Source organism: Uranotaenia lowii, chromosome 3 (genome assembly GCF_029784155.1).
Source record: "Uranotaenia lowii strain MFRU-FL chromosome 3, ASM2978415v1, whole genome shotgun sequence".
NCBI classification, from domain to species: Eukaryota; Metazoa; Arthropoda; class Insecta; order Diptera; family Culicidae; genus Uranotaenia; species Uranotaenia lowii.
This window is the reverse complement of record NC_073693.1, coordinates 151,174,128-151,193,222: the sequence shown is the minus strand read 5'-3', so window position 1 is coordinate 151,193,222 and position 19,095 is coordinate 151,174,128. Positions and strand designations below refer to the sequence as shown.

Sequence of the window (19,095 nt, the reverse complement as noted above, 5' to 3'; positions counted from 1 at the left end):
ATTTAAGTTCGTGTTTGCGGATAAATTCAACAGCAATGGATAATTTTTTTAATTTTTTTTTATGAAAGAGTAAATAAAATGCTACATTTGTATGAAAAACAAATTATGAATTCGTTAATAAATGACTGAACTACACGCAATTGTTTGTGTTCCAATATTAAATGAAGCAGACTTTACCATACGTACTCTTTTAAGAGTACATGTATTCTTTTTCGATCGTACTCTTCTTTTTGTGAAATCTTGCAAAATATACTCTTTGTTTTTGTTGAAAGACAATTTATCAGAGAAACGAACTTATTTCTTCCAATTCTTAAGTTTTGTTCCTATATGTGCAAAAAAGTCATAGAAAATTTTAACTTTTTATGCATTCATGGCACGGAATTTCAGTTTTCCCTAATTTGTTTGTCTCTTAATGATGAATTGAAATGGAAAGCATCACAAATCAATTGAAATCAGCGCCTTTGAATATGCAATTAGCGTCCAAATAGTTGGCAAAGAGCACAACAGAAATTTGATTAAAAGACACGTTGGTACACAAATCGAAAGTGAAAGAATCGAGAATAAAAATAAGCTTCTATATATAAAATAAAACTTTTTGATATGTACCATTTTTTCATGTTTGCAATGTTGTTATCTTTGTCCTCTCGAATAATCCAACAAAATTGACAAAATTGACTTTTTACTTAAAATCTGAAAGAAAATAAAAATCTGAAAACAATAAGTTTCGACTAAAAATAATATTTTTTTAAAATCATATTTTCCAGGTAAGTCTAACAACTAACAACTAATTGTCTCTATTTTAATGGCCTAAAATATCTAGGTTTCTCTCATTTCTCCCACATATTTTGGAATATTATTTCAATGTACTCTTTTTGGCGTTGAAGGACATGGTAACCCTAATGTATGGTATATTTTGGAAGAACGAGTCAATCAGGTGGGCTAGTTTACTTACAGGTATTCTGGCATCCCTATATATAACTGGCCAACTGGTAACTGATTGATGTCGCTGATGTTGACGGAAACTCTGGTTTGGGGATTCTGCGACAATATGTTATTTGGAGCCATCCATTCCGGTACAGTAATTTCCAATTTAATGATGATAAGTTAGTATTGATCCAATTTCGAAATGAAAACAACTATCTCGGTATTTTATTTGATACAATTATTTTATTTATACTTTTTTACATACATATACATACTTCAATCGCTCGTCAGAGCTGCCCACACAAAGTTAGGCTGGAACGCGTACTGGTAATTAGTCTTACAATGAAAACATCGCTAGCTCTAATTGATTCGATCCACTCTAACTAAAGACACGACTTAAGGCCCACGTGCGTGTCTGTACTGTCTTTCCGAGGTATCATCATCAACTCTAGTAAGAGTTCTCTTTTTCTCTCTCTCTCTCTGTCTATCTTTCTCTGGGCAGTATAGTTATAAACACCTATCAACATAAATACAACATACAACATCAAGTCGGAAGCGAGTATTCCGACTCCGTTTATGCACACACAAGTTACAAACCCTCCGCGCAGCTAGAAGGGGTTTTCCCTTTTTTCTTAGTTTCTCATACTTGTGTTGGGTGTTGGTAATGAAAAGCAAAACCGCTTCGCCAAATGAATCACGGTTTGTTTTTTTTGCTGAAGTTTATACACTTAGGGGGGGTTTGAAAAAAAAAGCGGTATTAACTTGAAGATTAGCTCAACGAAAGGAAAAGTGATGGGCAAGGCTTGTTTTTGTATGGCGCCCATGAATGTAACACCGGTAACTCGTTCGATGGGGGCACGGTTGTGGTTGATCAACGTTCTCCTGTAAGACTTGCCCTGGCTTAGCGAAGGAGTTGAAAGGCAGGTTTTTCTCAATCTCGTTTGAAGAAGATTGGTTACATAATGACACGCGCAGGAATGGCCGGAGAAAAACGTTTTGAATCGAGATTTCCGTGTAAATTTCCTGGCTTTGGAGTTGTCATGAAATGTGGTTCCAAACCCGTCCAAACTGATTTAGTAATAGCGGAAACTTCAACTCCATCGCTTGTTTATTGATTTCAAGTGCCAGTACCTACTTTTTAATTTAATCAATAAAAAAAGGCCAATGTTTGTATGAGGAAAAGGCAGCAACTGCAAACAACTTGTTCGATTTTTTTTTTAAACAGTCGCGATTTGAAAACTCGCGTTCCCTATGGTAGTCAATAATTTACATAAATCAACTCGTTGCCACTTTCGTTACGTTTGACCGTTTATCGTTCAATACAAATTGGCGAGCTTCTGGAAAACATGGTTAAAACACATGTGAAGACTGTTTTACGATGTCTAAAAGTGGCCTTCACACGATGATCGATCGAAGCTTGATACAAACCGTTCGTTAGATGGCTACTTTATGCACGATTTTGAAATGGATTCATGAAAAATGGAAAAGCACTAACAAGCAGTAACAACAAGTAACAAAGAGTATCACAGTTCAGAACAACCAACGGTTTTTGCACCAAACTTCGATTTTATCCCCGGAAGCCTTGTGACCAAATGTCGTCATCAATCCGTTTTGGAGAGCTTTCATGATAGTTTTTCAAATACATTCCCCTATTAAGCAAAAAAATCTACTTTTTGGTAAGACAAGGCAAACCCAACAATCACATGATGAATCATTTTCATAAAACACTAATTAACAGATCCTCAATCAGAAGACGGGAAAACATCATGGATCAGCCAATCCATTTAGTAGTGTTCTCCTCCGTGGTGGGCAACTGGAGCCGTTTTGTGGACGACCGCATTGAAGCCGGAGTGCTTGTCGGCAGTGTAGTCGACGGTTCGCACCGAGCCATCAGGTTCCACTAGCGAATACTGGCCCTTGACGACGTCTCCGTCCCGGGTTTCATGCTGGCTCTTGACGTCACCGGTGTGGAAATCGTTGACGCCGTATTTGAAGGCGTACTTCGGTGGGGCCTGCAATGGAAGAGTACGAATGATAATATATTTAATGATAATTCATAAGTGTGAGAAATTTCAAGATTTAAAGCTTGGCATTTTCTGGCCAGATTTTTTTTGGATCATATAAAAATTAATAGTAAATTTCTTTTTCGAATTGTATTCTAACGCACGGACAGCTATCAAGTTCCTCAGTTTGCTTCTCCGGATCAATGAATGGTTAGAATAAATGGTGGGTGGCCCTTGCGTTCCCTTGGAGCCTGTGACCTCGGGTTGGTCCTACACTGCAGCAATCGCGTACGAAGCTAGCTCCAACATATACTCCGTACGCGCTCAAGTAGACGGTTACATACGATGTATTGTTGTGACCAGATCATTGAAGCACCTCTAAAAACAATAGGTATAAATTCCTTGGTTGGAGCTGCAGGCAGCTGCACTTGGAGTTCAGTTGCGATATTTAATTCTGAAATTCCACCGATTGACCATCAATAAAACGACGTATTGGACTGACTCACAGACGCACGGTGCATTCGTGGATAAAATCCAGCCTACGCAGATATCGACAATACGTTGCTTGTCCAATTGGGGAAATTTTGACTGAATCTAGCGAGAAAGAATGGAGAAGGATGCCTTCGAAAGAAAATGTTGCTGACGATGTTATGCAAATGGGCCAAGGGCCAACGTTTTCATGCGACGTAAGATGGTTCGTAAGCAGTGTTCCGAATATCACTCATTTCGCTGAACGTTTCTGATTGGAATTCTCAATTGAATGCACAATATACGTATTGTTTTGTTCAATGTTTTTGATCTAATAAGATCGTCCGTCACTCAAATCATCGATGAGAAAAGAAAAACATCGCACGATGCTTGCTGTCAAAACAGAGCAGCACTATATGATCAATCGGTATCTCACCAATGTGTGATACGATCGGCGGATCATAGAGGCTATTTTAACGGACTGCAAAGAAACTGAAGCTGGATTCCGAAGCATCAGAAGGTAACAATTCTTTTTATTTTCTGCTAAATGATTAATTCTATTTGTTCTCAACAGGTTTTTATGTTCGTCAACATGTGCAAGCTAACTAGACATTTCTTCGAAAATGTAGAAATCCGTCACCAAGAAGGCAGCCGTTGGCAAGGCCGCTGACAGATCTACAGCCGCTCCAACCGCCGCCAAAAAAAATCATATCGAAGTGCCAGCGTACGCTCAAGGCGGCACTTCCCTACCAGAAGAGGAGCTTCGGACGTCTGACGTCGGACAAGCAGAATATGCGGAATCAGTACGATTACCACCCATTCGGAAGGTAAAGAGTTGCTGTAAGCCTGTTTCTACATAGGCAAACGGTACATGTACGTGTAACATGGCAATACCAAGGAAAACGTACCGGAAGCGACCAAGAAGAAGACCAACATCCGCGCCATCTGTGACAAGACAACGCGCTCTACGGTAAAAGTGGCAGCGTGAGGGCCCGATTTTGCAGAAATTTTCCCTGTCACGCCATCTGGATTATGCCATATCAATCGCGTATGTGAGTCAAATTTCAAGTTACTTTGTCTTACTATGTAAAATTTTCATAAACATTAGTTAATTATGCATATTTTAAGCGAAATGTTATAATTATGTTTGCATAAAGATTTTTCAAATAGCTTGCAAAGAGATTTAATTAAAAAACTGTTCTTCACATTAAGGAAAAAATCTTCTTAATTTTGGTAGTATCTGTCAATGAAATCAATGTTGAGCTTTTTTTTCAATACGGTTTTCTTTTCATGAAAATATGAACCCTACATTATGGACTTAGAAACGTGTCTTGAATCTAAGGGTTTAAATTCAGAATTGAATTACTAATTTCTAGACCAAAAATCAATCAGTTTCAAATCCAAGATTCCAATTAAAGTTTCATAATTGAGGGTTTGGATATTAATTTCACATTCAAAATCAACGTTTATTGAAAGCTCTTTTAGACATCTGTTCATCATTTATAAATCAGATTTGACATTCAAATGAAAAGGCAAGAGTGAACGTTTTAGTTAATGTTTAGAACCTCGAGAAGAAATTTTTATCGAAATATCAATGTATGAACATTGTTCTTTTTCTTATTGTTTATCTGGATTGAAAACAGAAACGGAAACTGAATTTGAATTTTGAATTAACAATCCGATTAAAAATTCAGTTTCCGTTTCTATTTTCAATCCACATAAAAATTATAGATGCAACATAAGATTAGTGTATTCTATGAAACAGTTATCTGAATGCTTTACGAACGCGAATACCAAATGAATGTGGTCATCGGCGCCACATATGGGCGGCTCATGGGAGCGATGACTATGGCAGCGATGCAGACCCGGATCAAGAAACAAACACAAGGAGTTGTGAACTCGCGTCCCTTAATATTCATCCCCATTGAAAGTGAGTTTCAGGAAGCTTTCATTCCGAACCACTTCATTCTGCTCAGCTCAAATGGAGTCTCTCAAACTCCGAAACAGCAGTGCGATGATAGCTCGAGATGATTGACCATTTTTGGCGAAGATGGATAAGAGACTCCACTGGCGCGTTTGGTTTGAACACGGTCTGTTTACGTTGACATCAGCTTGATAATCAGCTCTTGAACCGCATCGACTTGCTCGATCACTATCGTATTTGTTTATTTACAAAGTATTCCGTCTCACGATGTAACTTGATGAACGTGATTCCTAAAATTCACTCGGTCCATGGCAATCGTTCTCCGATTTCTCGGACATCCCACATTTAAAAGATCACTCTCCACTCAGCGGTGCGTAAACTCGCTTCGGAAAGAATTATTCGGTTGATTGCTTCCGAGTTTAACTTGTAATGTGCAGATTGATTTTATCTTCGTTCCAATCATTACGTCAATGAACACAAAACGAAAAGAACAGCTCTGCATTGATGTTTTCTTGCCTTGCCGAAATTAAATCACAACAATGAAACAACCGAACGAAGCTTGCCGTACACCAATGCACACGAGCGATCGTTGCCCGACGGACCGAGTGAACATTGCCTAGCACCCTTCTCTCACTCGTTTCTGTCCCTTGTATCTATCACTAGGGTTGTCAACTGTTTTTCGAAAAAGTCTGGAAGATTTTGGAAAAATGTCTGAAAATGTCTGGAAATATCAGGATAGCTAAGTTTTGAAGGTGAGAACCAGATCTCAATGTTGTAGAACCACTAATCGTATGTTTCTGTCACTATTAGTGTCACGTACTCTGTCTGACTCTCAACTGAACATACATCTTTGAAGCATTTGACATTATTAAAAGGTTTCAAACATTTCTGAAATTATAATTCATGAATTTTAATCATTTCTTGCCATGTTACACCATGACCAATTTCAATTTTCATAGTTTTTTAGAACTAATTTATGTCCTAAACTAAAAGTCTGGAATTGTCTAGAAGAAATGTCAAAAGTCTGGAAGTCTGGAAACTTGAAAAAATGTCTGGCGATAGTCCAAAAAGTCTGGAAGATCCAGACAAAATCTGGAAGTTGACATCACTGTCTATCACTTTAAGCCACGCCCCGATGCGTTGTTCGATTGATGTGTTCGGCTGCCGAATAAAAACGATTTTAATTTTGAATTCGCAGAAGTGTAGGTACGTTTGCTTCGCTGATGTTTCCCTCGATTGTTGCTTACTCCTGTCGAGTTTACCCGAAGCTTACTTCCTGATGCTTTCCGAGTTGAGCTATCGATAGCATCATTGCAGTTTGAATTTAACAAAATAAAAATCGTTCTGCAAAGAAGGTACGTAGACTTGCGATTTTAACATCTCTGGCTCCACTTGGTCTAACCACCTCGCTCGCTACGCCCATGCTCGTCTCGTTCCTACAGGGTTCGTAACGAACACGGACAGTCGTCCTGCATTATCGCAACGTGCCCTGTCCAGCGTATACGGCCAGTCTTCCCACCTTCTGGAAACTGTGTACGCAGGTCCTCCTCGATCAATATTCATGTCTTGTACCCGTAGAGAACAATCGGTCTAATGAGCGTCATGTAGGTACAGGTTACACTTCGTGCGAGGGCTAAGTATTTTCGACCGCAGTTGATTGTGAAATCCATAGCTCTTCGTCGTCGGTCGTGACCTTGTTATAACTGGGCAATCGGCTCGGTCGGTCTCGGATCCGCAGGCCAGCATATACTTCGTCTTGGACGTATTAATCATTGACCCAATCCATCCTGCTTGGCGTTTCAGTTTGCGGTAAATCTCCTCCACCACCGTCCACCGCAGATGATCTGCCAACTATATCAATATTGTTGGTAAAGCAGATAAGTTGACTGGATCTGTTTAAAATTGGGCCTCGCATTTTGCCCACCGCTCGTCGAACAACACCTTCTAGTGCCACATTGAACATCATGCAGCATAGCTCGTCACGGTCGATCGTGTCGTATGCGGCTTTGAAGTTGATAAATAGATAGTGCGTAGGCACTAGGTATTTACGGCATTTTTGGAGGATTTGTTCTGTTTTCCTGTGGCGTTAGGCGGCGGAGTAGGATTCAAGATAGCACTTTGTAGGTGACATTTAGGACAGTGAACGCTCGGTAGTTCTCACAGTCCAATTTGTCACGTTTGTCGAGTTATCAAAAGTGGTGTGTCCAATTTATTCGAACCTTGTTTCATTTATAAATTTATAACGTTTGAGTTATATTTCTAAGTGCAGCACACTTACGGTAACGAAAATACGAGATATCTATATATATTTGGTCCGCAATAAGTTAAGTTTTCCAGGTTTATTCTGTCTGTAAAACCTAAATCTATAAAAACGGTCTATTCTTTTTTCTAAAAAGATCATTAAAATTGTATATAGTTACCATACAATTCAAGTAGGATAATTCAGCCTTTTGAAACTTCTAGCATGCATTTCAATTGTTCAAAATGTAACATTGTTAACGATGGAAAATTTTCGTAAAACTTCACAATTTTCATAAGATTCCTTTCTCCATCAATCATCAAACTTACATAGTAATCAACGTGTTCCTCCTCGTGGTGGCCAAAGTCGTGGTGTCCATGGCCGCTATCTCCGAGCGAAATCCGAGCGATCTGTCCGTACTGATGTTCTTCGGCCGGCTGTTCGTGCTCCGAGGCATAGTACTCTTCGTAAGATCCCGGATAGGCTGCCACCAGCGCCATCAGCAAGGTCGAGGCAAGCACCACATACTGAACGAAAAAAAAGAAGATATTTATCATTACTAAAAAGCGTGAATGGAAGGTGTTAACACCCAATCAAAATATCTTTCCATCCAAACCATTTTTTCATAACATTTCATTTAACACCATTAGCCAATATCGCCCAAAAAGATTTATTATGATGCTGTTGAACTAGTTTAAATCAATACCAAATATATGTATGTCGAACATCGGAACGATTATCTTCCATGAGGAATTACATGAATCGGTTCACTCTGCGTGATAGATTTAGTGATATGGTTCGCAGCAACAAAGAGCCGTTTATTATCGGGCAGTTTCATTGTAAAAAAAACGACCCACTATTTTAACCTACGCGTTTGAAAACTCGGTTGAGTTGGTCAGTTCGGACGTTTTTGTTCATTTGCTACTAGTTTTTTCGCTCCTGCTGTGCCATTATTGAGTACAGTTCAGAACTGGTTTTTGCATTTTTGGTGTCAACAATCATTGTTATTGTATCATAATCTTACGGTTGACTAAAAAAAATTAATGACCCATGATTCGAGGGTGAGTATGGCCCAGAAATTGATTTAAGCATTTCAGGGTCGCGTCACAACAAGCAGAAATTAGAACTACAGTTATATTTTTTTTTAAAGATTTACACAAACTAAATCACACACTAATCTAAAACTACCACTACTACTAGAAAAATTGAAGTAATTTTAACAACTATCGCGTGAGCTTTCATTACGTCGTATGAAACTAAATGTAAATACCTATATTATTGCTGAAAAGTTGAAATTTCCCATTTCGAGGATAGCCAAAAACGAAAGTCCGTCATATGATTCACCATACCTGGAAGGATCTCTCAAGCACAGCAATGGATCAGTTTTGTTTATGCATGCATTCTCAGTTATTGTGCTTCATTGCTCAACTACCACACCAAATGAATTCGTTTTATGGTTGTGTTCCCTGACAGATTTCATCTCACATCATGTGAGTTGTGTTCGATCAAAATAGCACCCACATTTGTTTGACTGCTACGAATCGATTCCTTACCAAGCTGCTCTTACTTTATATTCAATTTTCATGCCTCAGAAGTGTAATAAATTACAGTTAATATCGTGTTCTAAGCATCATTGCGAATTTTGTACTAAAGCATGGAGCGCTACTGGTTGTCGGATCTAGAAAGTTTTAACAGTACTTTGTTCGGAAATCTTTCCTCTATCAGCATTGAAATTTTATTACGGTATGTTTTGTTCCAAAAAAGTAATACGTAATGGAAGCAGCGAGACGAAAATTAATTTTGGACACCCACGTCAAAACCCCGAGATTTAATTTTACAAAGCCACTGGCCGGGGTGATGCCCCCGTCAAGTTCAAATTCGTTTTTTTTTCGATATGTTGGCACGGAAGTGTTTGATCTGACAAGGTATTTGCAGCTGCGGACGAAAAACCCCGTTTTTTTGTGAAAAACAAGACCATGTACTCCGAGATGTACAAGGATGAGTGCCTGAAAAACGTTTTTTTCCGTACATTAGATCTCACAAAGGACTAGTAAAGTTTTCGCCAGATTTGGCAAGTTGCCACTACAGCAAAGAGGTACTACAGTGGTAACGGGCAACCGGGTGGATTTTGTAGAAAAAGACATACCCACCCAACTTCCGCTCTATCGAAAAACTTTGGTCAATTTCCAAGCAGAAGTTGAAGAAGAATGGTAGGACGACTCGGGATTCAACAGAGATGAAGAGATTGTGGAACAAAATGGCCGCTGAGGTCGATGAATAGGGTGTCCAATCTATGATGAGTGGTTCTATACAAAAAGTTCGAAATTTCATCAAAACAACATCGAAATAATTTTTTTCCTTTAAAGTTCTTCAAAAACCCTACATTTTGAGTACAAAACATTTTTATTTCGTTTACATACCTCTGAGATAGACCCTTATGAATGCGTCCAGATTTTGCGTGATCCATGCTTTATGCTACTATGTACATTTTACTTAACAAGTCAATAATTGACTAGGTATGTTGCTGTTCTAGACTACATCCTTGACGTGGTTATTGGAGGGGGCAAAGGATCGCTGTAAAAGAACTGATGCCTCTTCCGTCGTTGTTTAAGCTGACTTTCGAAAGACCCACGCGACGAAAAGGGACAAGCGATTGGAAACTTGGAACATGGAACAGCCGATCTCCAAAATTTATGGGCAGTATACACGTGCTCTCCAACGAATGAAGACTCATAGATTTCGCCGCCTCCAAACGAATGACCGTACGTACCTAATACATCTTGAGATCGCCGTACCAAACGCAATCACAGACCGACCATGTTTTGATAAACAACCGGCACTTTTCGGACATCATTGACGTCAGATCCTGTCGAGGCGCCAACATCGAGTCAAACCACTATCTGATGATGGTGAAGATGCGCCCAAAACTCTCCGTAGTGAACAACATACGAAACCGACGCCCAGCTCGGTTGAATATCGCACGACTGAAGCAAACTAAGGTCACAGCAGGTTACGCGCAATCGCTCGGAGCAGCGCTGCAGGCAGAGGGCGAGCTTAACGAAGCCCCTCTCGAGGATTGTTGGGAGACAGCCATCAACAGCGTTGCATAGAACGCCATCGGGCATGTGTTCGTCGATGAATGTAGCAGGGTACTGAAAGAAAAGATCGCAGCGCAGACGGCTGTAGTGCGAAGAAGCACCCGTCGAAACGTGAAAAATCACCGACAGCGGAAAAGGCAGCGAGTCCGAGTTTTTCAGAAGAAAAACGCCGCCTGGAGGAGGAGAAGCTGGAGCAGCTGCATCGTTCCTAAGGAATCCGAAAGTTCATCAGAACTCAACGCATCCCGCAAAAGCCTCTTCCCAAAAGCTGAAATGTGCCGGAATAAGGACGGAGACATCCTGACGGACAATCGTGAGGTGATCGAAAGGTGGAAGCAGCACTTCGATGAACACCAGAACGGCGCAAATGCAGGAGACCAAGACGGTGGAGGAATGTACATTGCCGGCCAACGACGTAGAGGAGCCACTCCCAACGATAAGTGAAGTTAAGGAAGCCATTCGCCAGTTGAATAGCTAAAAATCGGCTGGGAAGGATGGTCTCGCAGTTGAACTCATCAAAATGGGCCCAGACAAGTTGGCCGATTACTCACACCGGTTGATGGTCCGGATCTGGGACATAGAACAGCTACCGGAGGAGTGGAAGGAGGGTGTAATATGCCCCATCTACAAGAAGGATGACAAATTGGACTGCCGCCTACAAAATGTTGTCCCGAATCATACTCCGCCGCCTGACACCACAAGGCAAACCCTCCAAAAATGCCGTGAACACCAAGGCCCTACGCACCATCTTTTCATCTACTTAGAAGCCGCATATGACAAGATCTACCGTGACAAGCTAGAGAAAATAATGGAATAGAAAAGATTTTCCGAGAAGCTGATCAGACTGATCAAGGTGACGGTAGATGGAACGCAGTGCTGTGTTCAGATTTCGGGTAAATTGTCGAGTTTATTCAAATCACGCAGGGGGCTTCGACAAAGCGATGGTCTATTTTGCATGATGTTCAACGTGGCGCTTGAAGTTGTTGTTCGACGAGCAGTGAGAGAAATGCGGGACACGACTTTCAACAAAGCCAGTCATTTTATCTGCTTTACCGACAACATATATATAGTCACAGATCATCTTCCGCGATGGAGTAGATCTACCGCATTCTGAAACGTGAACCAGGAAGGTCCAAGATGAATTATATGCTGGCCTGTGAATCCGAAGCCGACCGAGCCCACTTGTTAAGTTAATACAAGGTCACGATCTGTGGTGATGAGCTGGAGATAGTCGAAGACTTTGTCTATCTCGGCTCACTGATGAAATAGACTGGCGGCGAATGATCAGCGATCGTGCCTACTGTAGACTCCACAAGCACCTGCGGTTGAGAAGACTTAGTCCTCGCACGAAGTGTTACCTATAGATGACGCTAATTAGACCGGTTGTCTTCTACGAACACGAGACAGTGATATTGCTCGAGGAGGACCTGCGTACACTCGGAGTATTCGAGCGACGATTTTTAAGAACCATCTTTGGTGGCGTACAGGAGAACGGAGTGTGGAGGCGAAGGATGAACCACGAGCTCGCGCGATTCTATGGCGAACCCAGTATCCAGAAAGTGGTGAAAGCTGGCCGGATACGCTGGGCGGGACATGTTGCGAGAATGCCAGACGACTGTCCTGCAAAACAGGTGTTCGCTACGAATCCGGTAGGAACAAGACGAGCGGGGGCGTAACGAGCGAGGTGGTTAGACCAAGTGGAGCGTGATCTGGCGAATGTGGAATGTCCGAGAAAATGAAGAACGGCCATGGACCGAGTGAATTTTAGGAATTATGTTCGTCAAGTTCTGTCGTGAGACGGAATACTATGTAAATAAAATAAATAAACGACGAAATATTCCATTAAAAAATCTTCTCTTCATATCTATTGTGTCTTATTTGAATATAACTAGTCCAGGAAACTTAAGTTGATTTATTAGTTTTTTTTTTGGAACTGTTCAGGACCAATTCAGTTTGATCGGAACATAAGCACTCATGTTTTATAAATATTATGAAATGTAAATTTAAAAGAAGATCATATAATTCAAAGTAGATAATCAAATGTATTTCAGGTAGCAGGTATCGAATAACAGGCTGTTATTTGGAATTTGTTAAAAAAAATTGAACCATATCAATATCGCAACATTTCATACTATGAGAAGAGTTGTTTGAAAACACTGCAAAAAGAGATGCGTCATGTCTTCAAATTTGGTATACGGTGAAATATATTTTTCACATAATTTTAGCGGAAAAAGAAAGACAATTTACTAAAACTGCGTAAAATGGCGACACATTTCATCAAAACATTCTTTGGCGCTTTTATCTTGGGATTAATCGAAAATGGACATAACAATGTCTAGAATCCTCTGTATACGAATAAAATTTATTATTAGATATGGGTGATGAAATAGGTGATTACAGGGAATTTGAGTAAACAAAAAAAACTGCGAAGCGAAAAACAACGCATTTATCCAGGTTTAATATTATGAAAGCTCAAATGAACGTTTTTTTCGATTAATTAGCCCCTGTTTCTATTCACCCCACTTGGGAAGTGAATAAAAATAGCGATATGAAGTTTTTTTTGTAAAAATCCTATCAACTTTATTCCCATCCTCCACTTGTCTGGGAATTTTATTAAAATGTGATTTGTATATAGTTTCACATTTCATGAAATGTTCCGGAGATGTAGGAAATGGGGGCAAAGAGTAAAACCCTCTTATTGGCGAAAACTAAAACTGGCATAAAGTTCACTTCGGCATATAACAGCAGTTGTAAGGTCCAATCAAAATAGTTTGACAGAAATATTCACAGATTCACACATTTTGCGGAAACCAATCCATTGTCATTCAAATATATAAAATCATTTACCTTCTAATTACATGATCATAATTTTTGTGAAAATTCGAAGGCTCAACAAAATTTTCCGAGTGAGCTAGTTAATCATTTAAAAAAAACTCTTAACAAAATATGTTTGAACTTTGAAAACATCATAAATTCATCGTGATTTCATTTTTCAATTACAGATTATGATCTGGTGTCGTTAATTGATTTTAATTTTCAAAACGATGCTGAAATATTTTTCACATTTTTCCCAGTTTCAATTCATCAGTTATCTTCAATTCACGACGTTTTCAATTCAAGCCTATCGATATTAAAAAGACAGTTGACGGATTTATGATTAATTAGCAAGCTTCAGAGAAAAAATATAAAGAGATTTCAGCTTGTAAAAAAAAATATAACCATGCTTAAACTTTAAGCGTCTGAAAATTTATCGCTTGATAAATCATAAAGCGTTCTATAATGTTTATCAAACCATTTTTTATTTTTCAATGTTCACAAAATCGAATTAAAATGATAGCTTTCATGAATTTATCATATTAAAAATATATTCAGTGCGTATCATGCGCATCCAAACTGTGGCTCACAAAAATAGTTTTAACCATCATAGTGGATATTTGTATTTTATTCACCACTGCTGTCTTAATAACCACAGAACAATTTTAGGCGTTGATGATTTTTTTCTATCACTATAATGATATACGATTTCTCCATCAAACGTTATATGAAAATCCATGATTGAGGTAAGAGTGTCCATTTTTAGGCCATTTTAGCGATCCCGGGAATAGGGAAATCTGAATATCCTTTTCCGAGAATTCTCCGTATCCCGGGAAAATTGAAAACAATATGGCCATAATATGGCTTGAACTTAAAAAAAATTTCATAGAACTGGTAAATACATTAAATTTGAAAAATGTTTTTTCGTTCGACAACTTAGTCTAAAAGTGATAAACGTCACAGAATCTATTTCATATGCTGTCTACTGAGTCTACTGAGTAGAGTGTTCAAATCTTCATTAAATATATTATATCAAGATAAAACTATAATTTTCCTTGCTGATCCATTTTTCCAATTGAGATCGTGCAATATTTTAGTAATTTAGCACTTTTTATTGGCTTCGGGAATACACGGGATTTTTCCAAGCATTTCCCGGGATTCGTGATTTCCCGAATTTTCTTTTATTCCCCAACCGGAAAATCCCGAGAAGGACACTCTAATGAAGTTCAATCAAACGGTCTAATTTTTCACTGAGGCTCATCATCAGAAACATGTGATAAGAATTCTGTAACTTTATTTTTGTTCCATGATATTCACAGCGCAAACAACACTTTATATCACGACCTTCAAGATCAACTATCATTTGCCAATTTTATGATTAATGTCTCAGTTTGTTGTCCACTTTAAAGATGTCATAATAACTTTTATAGTTCACATTTTTTGCAATCATATTGAACCGTTTTAGCAAATTCTAGATGGCACAACTTTTCCCGTGTTCTACCTTTTTAACAAATCATCCACAACTCATTTATGCTATATCCCACCAACAATTTCTCACATGAATTTTTACCTTGAAAGCCATTATTACACTGTTTTGGTGAACCGTAGTTTTCTCGCTTTCAACCGAAAGAAAAGCAGAAGCACAAGTAAACTATTGAATCGAACAGCAAACCGGTCGACGACGATACTCGAAATGTTGCTGGTCCCAAAGCGACTCGAGCTTTTTATAAATCAACCCTTGGAAGGGGTCCATCGAAGGCATCTTTCTCTGGCTCAAAATGCAAAATCAAGAGCCCACCATCCACCACCCAAAGTTGTTGCTGCTTGGAAAAACTTTGCTCTTGCTCTCTGTATCTCTTTTTTGGTTAGACATAAGAGCGAAATCTTGATCGAGAAAAGTGAGTAAGACAATTAAGTCAATTTTTATGCGAAGAAAACTGAGAAAAATGTCGCTTTCAACGGCACTTTTGAAAAAGAAAAAAATATCAACGAGTTTCAACGGACGAAACTTTCGGGTGGGTTTGTTTACAAGTTTTGCAACAGCTGTTGACAGTTTAGCATCCGTAATTGTAAAATCTTTCCCAGTGGTGCAGGTCGTGCTGTAGCCTGTAGGTTTAAGCTGACGTGATCTTGATATATCTCTGTAGAAATATCATTCATTTTTAAAATCAAGTTCGTCACTTGCAGCATTGAAGTTGTTTGTTTTGTGAGTTCAGATTCAACGCTAGGTTCACGTTTTTATTTCCGAATTAAACTTTGGATTCAGATTTCAAATTCATTTCGCAGAGTTTAGATGTGAATGTCAGATTTCATATTCTGATATTTTCAAGATACTAAATTCATACCGAAAAAACTGAGATTAGATGGTTTCAGATTCTGATGATTGCAATAGATCTGCAACTCAGTTTTTAAGATATACTAATTATAAATATGAATGAGCTACACCCACCATATGTAATGTATCCCTGCAATACACTAGAAAACATGTTTCTGGGACCAATAATTAGATAATTCATACCAGTTTGGTCTGAAAACAGTGATATTTCCTTGAATCTCTTGATGCCGTAATATTAATTATTTCGTACACCGAACGTTGATAAGTTCCCATCGTAGATTTGTGCAAATAAAACGGTTCAAAGGCTGGGTAATTAAGTGAAGCGTTCAAAATCTCATCGCGCCACCGAAGAAGCTGAAATAAATCATTTGCCACTATCAGCGCAATGCAATGCGCTCGGGGCAAGTTTGGATTGGATCCGTCTACTGGAAGCTGCAATGCTAATTACATACAAATCCTATAACAATTTAACGTTGAATTAACGCCAATTTTCCACCCGATTTTACGCGTTTTATCAGTGGCGGTCGGTCGTTCGGTCTGTCTGATGCCGCCAATTAGCCGCATGATCTTTTTACTTGCCTCTTTGCTTTTCAATGGAGAAAAGGTGTTGATGAATGTTTGTTCAATTGAACGAAAATAAGTAAATGGTTTAATAGTATCTTCCGGTTGGGGTAAAATCACAAGATAATGATGTAATTTCAAGGTTATTCAAACAACGCAATCAATAAACTGGGTTTAATTCAGGTTTACTGAAGGTTATTATGTTTTGGATTTTGAAACTGTGTAGAGTAAGGTAGGTTAAAAGTATGAGTCGGGTAAAAGTACGTTTTGGGATAATCACAAACCGAGAACAGTAAAATTCAAAACTCTGGCGTGGATTGAAAGTGATTTGGACTGCCAACAACCAGCCATAATTTTTTTTTTCGTAGAAATTGAAAATACTCCAAAAAATGAGGTAAAGTAGCTTTCTTGCTTGAATGATGTAATATTTCAAATAACGGCAATCATGTTTGTGCAATCAAAAGTCTGGCTTTCAATGCAAGTTTTAATAGGTGATATGAAAAAAACCTAGCAATTGCTTTTGCTCAACTAAATCGAGCAGTCGAGCAGTCGCTTAAAGCAATTGCTTCGGTTGATATGAATAAAGTTTTTTTTGACAGCTGTTTTCTCTGTCAGGAGCTTTTACTTTTAGAACAAGCTAATTTGGTATGAATAAAGCCCAAATGTAAAGTAATCGCTCGACAAATCTCCTAGCAATTGCTTTATTTTCTAAGCATGCTCGGTAGTAGACTTTTTCAATAAAAAATTCTTTAGCAATGTCATGAATTTATTAAATTAGCAATATTACACTTCAATACAATTCAAAACAGCATTTTCAACATGGATAAAGAAAAGTCGAAGTGATAACCCAGCTTTTTGCATATTCCTGTCGTTGTATGAAATGATTCGTCTAAGATGAAACTAAACAAATCAATTAGTAAATATTCCAAATTAAAAAAATTCCGGCTATAGTGGAAGAAGTCCCAATCGGCTCGAAGTTGGAAGAAAATTGTTATAATTTAAAACATAATTCAGACTTCCATATTTACGTGATTTTTTTCTTTCTAAGATTTAAAAAAAATATTTAAATGAAGATGCGCGCCTATTGCCTATTTTTTATACATCGGATTATCCCGATCCGAATACGTATGGGAAAGCTATGATAAATGTTAAAGTTAGGCCATTTGTTGTTTGACTATATTCGAATATGTATTCATTTTTCTTTAAACATCAACATACGAGCACGCATTAACCAAAAACTTTCCGGTCGTTCTTACACCCACCATCCGCACCGTCGACTTCTTGGCTATTTTAGCCTTACTTTTAATTTTCTGATCGTCTTCTTTCATTTAACTTTAGAAAACTTCAGATTCTGCTGGTTGGATAGCTCTATTTTTCGAAGCAAAAGCTATGTTCTAGGATTTTAGTACACATCCGCTAAGCAAATGTTTATTCATACCAAACTAAGCAAATGCTTTGGGCTTTTGCTTTGCTTGATTTCGAGCTAAGTAAAAGCTACCGAAGCAATTGCTAAACCTTATTCATACCACTAAATGTGTCTTTTTAGTTGTATTTAATCACTACCAAATGCCGAAGATAGAATTTAATTACTATGTCTCTGTTCTGCACAATAAACTGTGAATCATAAGAATCCTTGAAGGTAGAGTCTACTGAAAAAAATCTGAACGGAAAATTTTAACCTTTTTTTTGAATGCTCTGGAAACATCAGCGCATATTTTTGTTTCTACAAGACTTGCTCGCGCAAAAAATTGCTCAAATACGATGAGAGCTGGATTTCGAAAACCTACTGAATATGGACAGGTAGTGGAGAACTCCAAATTTGCGCAGTTTATTTGCCCATGTATAGGATTTGTATCAGAAGCAAACAAAGAAGCTGCTGCTATAAGCAGAGATAAATAAAAAAAAAATTCCCTGTTGACTTCAAGCAGAATTGTGGAATTTTTAATGGTCGTACTTTTACCCCACATCATTTGAACTTTTGCTCCAGAGGCGGGGTAAGAGTACGTTTTGATAGCAGTTAGGCATTTTCACTACTGCTATCAAATGTTTTTTTTTTTTTTTTAAATATGTCTTTATTCGTATCAGTTCATCATTACATTTATATTACATTATTACATTAAATTAGGTGTTCAGTTCAATAATGAACTGTCCAGAGCCCTATAGTTTACTAATCACTAAAGTTTATTTATTCAACTTAAATTTGCTGAGCACAATCAAGTATTTTTTGTAGGAGAACATCCTGTGATGTCAAAAAAATTTTTTTTTAACTTACAACTAAAAACTAAAACTATCCTAAAATTAAACTAATTGTAGAGAGAACGAATCTCTGCGATGGAAGACTGCATCGATTTGCCTCTGAAGTTGGAGAGATTTTGTTGGCCATCTCTTCGATCGATTCAATGCCCGCAATCCGATGAAGATCTTCGGTGCTGTGCCAAGGTGGAAGCCGCAAAATCATTTTCAGAACCTTGTTCTGAATCCTCTGGATGGCTTTCTTCCTCGTCGCGCAGCAGCTAGACCAAATCGGAACTGCATACATTATCGCTGGTCGGAATACCTGCTTATAAATAAGCATCTTATTCTTCAGGCACAGTCGGGATTTCCTGTTGATGAGAGAATAAAGAGATTTAGTGTATTTATTACATTTAGATTGAATATCTTCAATGTGATTTTTAAAAGTAAGATTCCGATCAAGTGTAAGTCCCAAGTACTTCACGTGATCAGACCAT

General features: G+C 38.3%; 1 protein-coding gene across 1 annotated transcript; it reads right to left on the bottom strand.

Annotated features, from left to right (window-relative positions):
- Nucleotides 1-1,141: 1,141 nt before the first annotated feature.
- Nucleotides 1,142-15,175, bottom strand: LOC129757528 (cuticle protein 19-like). Its single transcript, XM_055754798.1, has 3 exons — nucleotides 15,041-15,175; nucleotides 7,888-8,085; nucleotides 1,142-2,936 (listed from the first exon to the last, which is right to left on the bottom strand). Exons 1-3 carry the CDS (start codon nucleotides 15,050-15,052, stop codon nucleotides 2,709-2,711), a joined length of 438 nt encoding a protein of 145 aa, XP_055610773.1. The 5' UTR covers nucleotides 15,053-15,175; the 3' UTR covers nucleotides 1,142-2,708.
- Nucleotides 15,176-19,095: the final 3,920 nt, after the last annotated feature.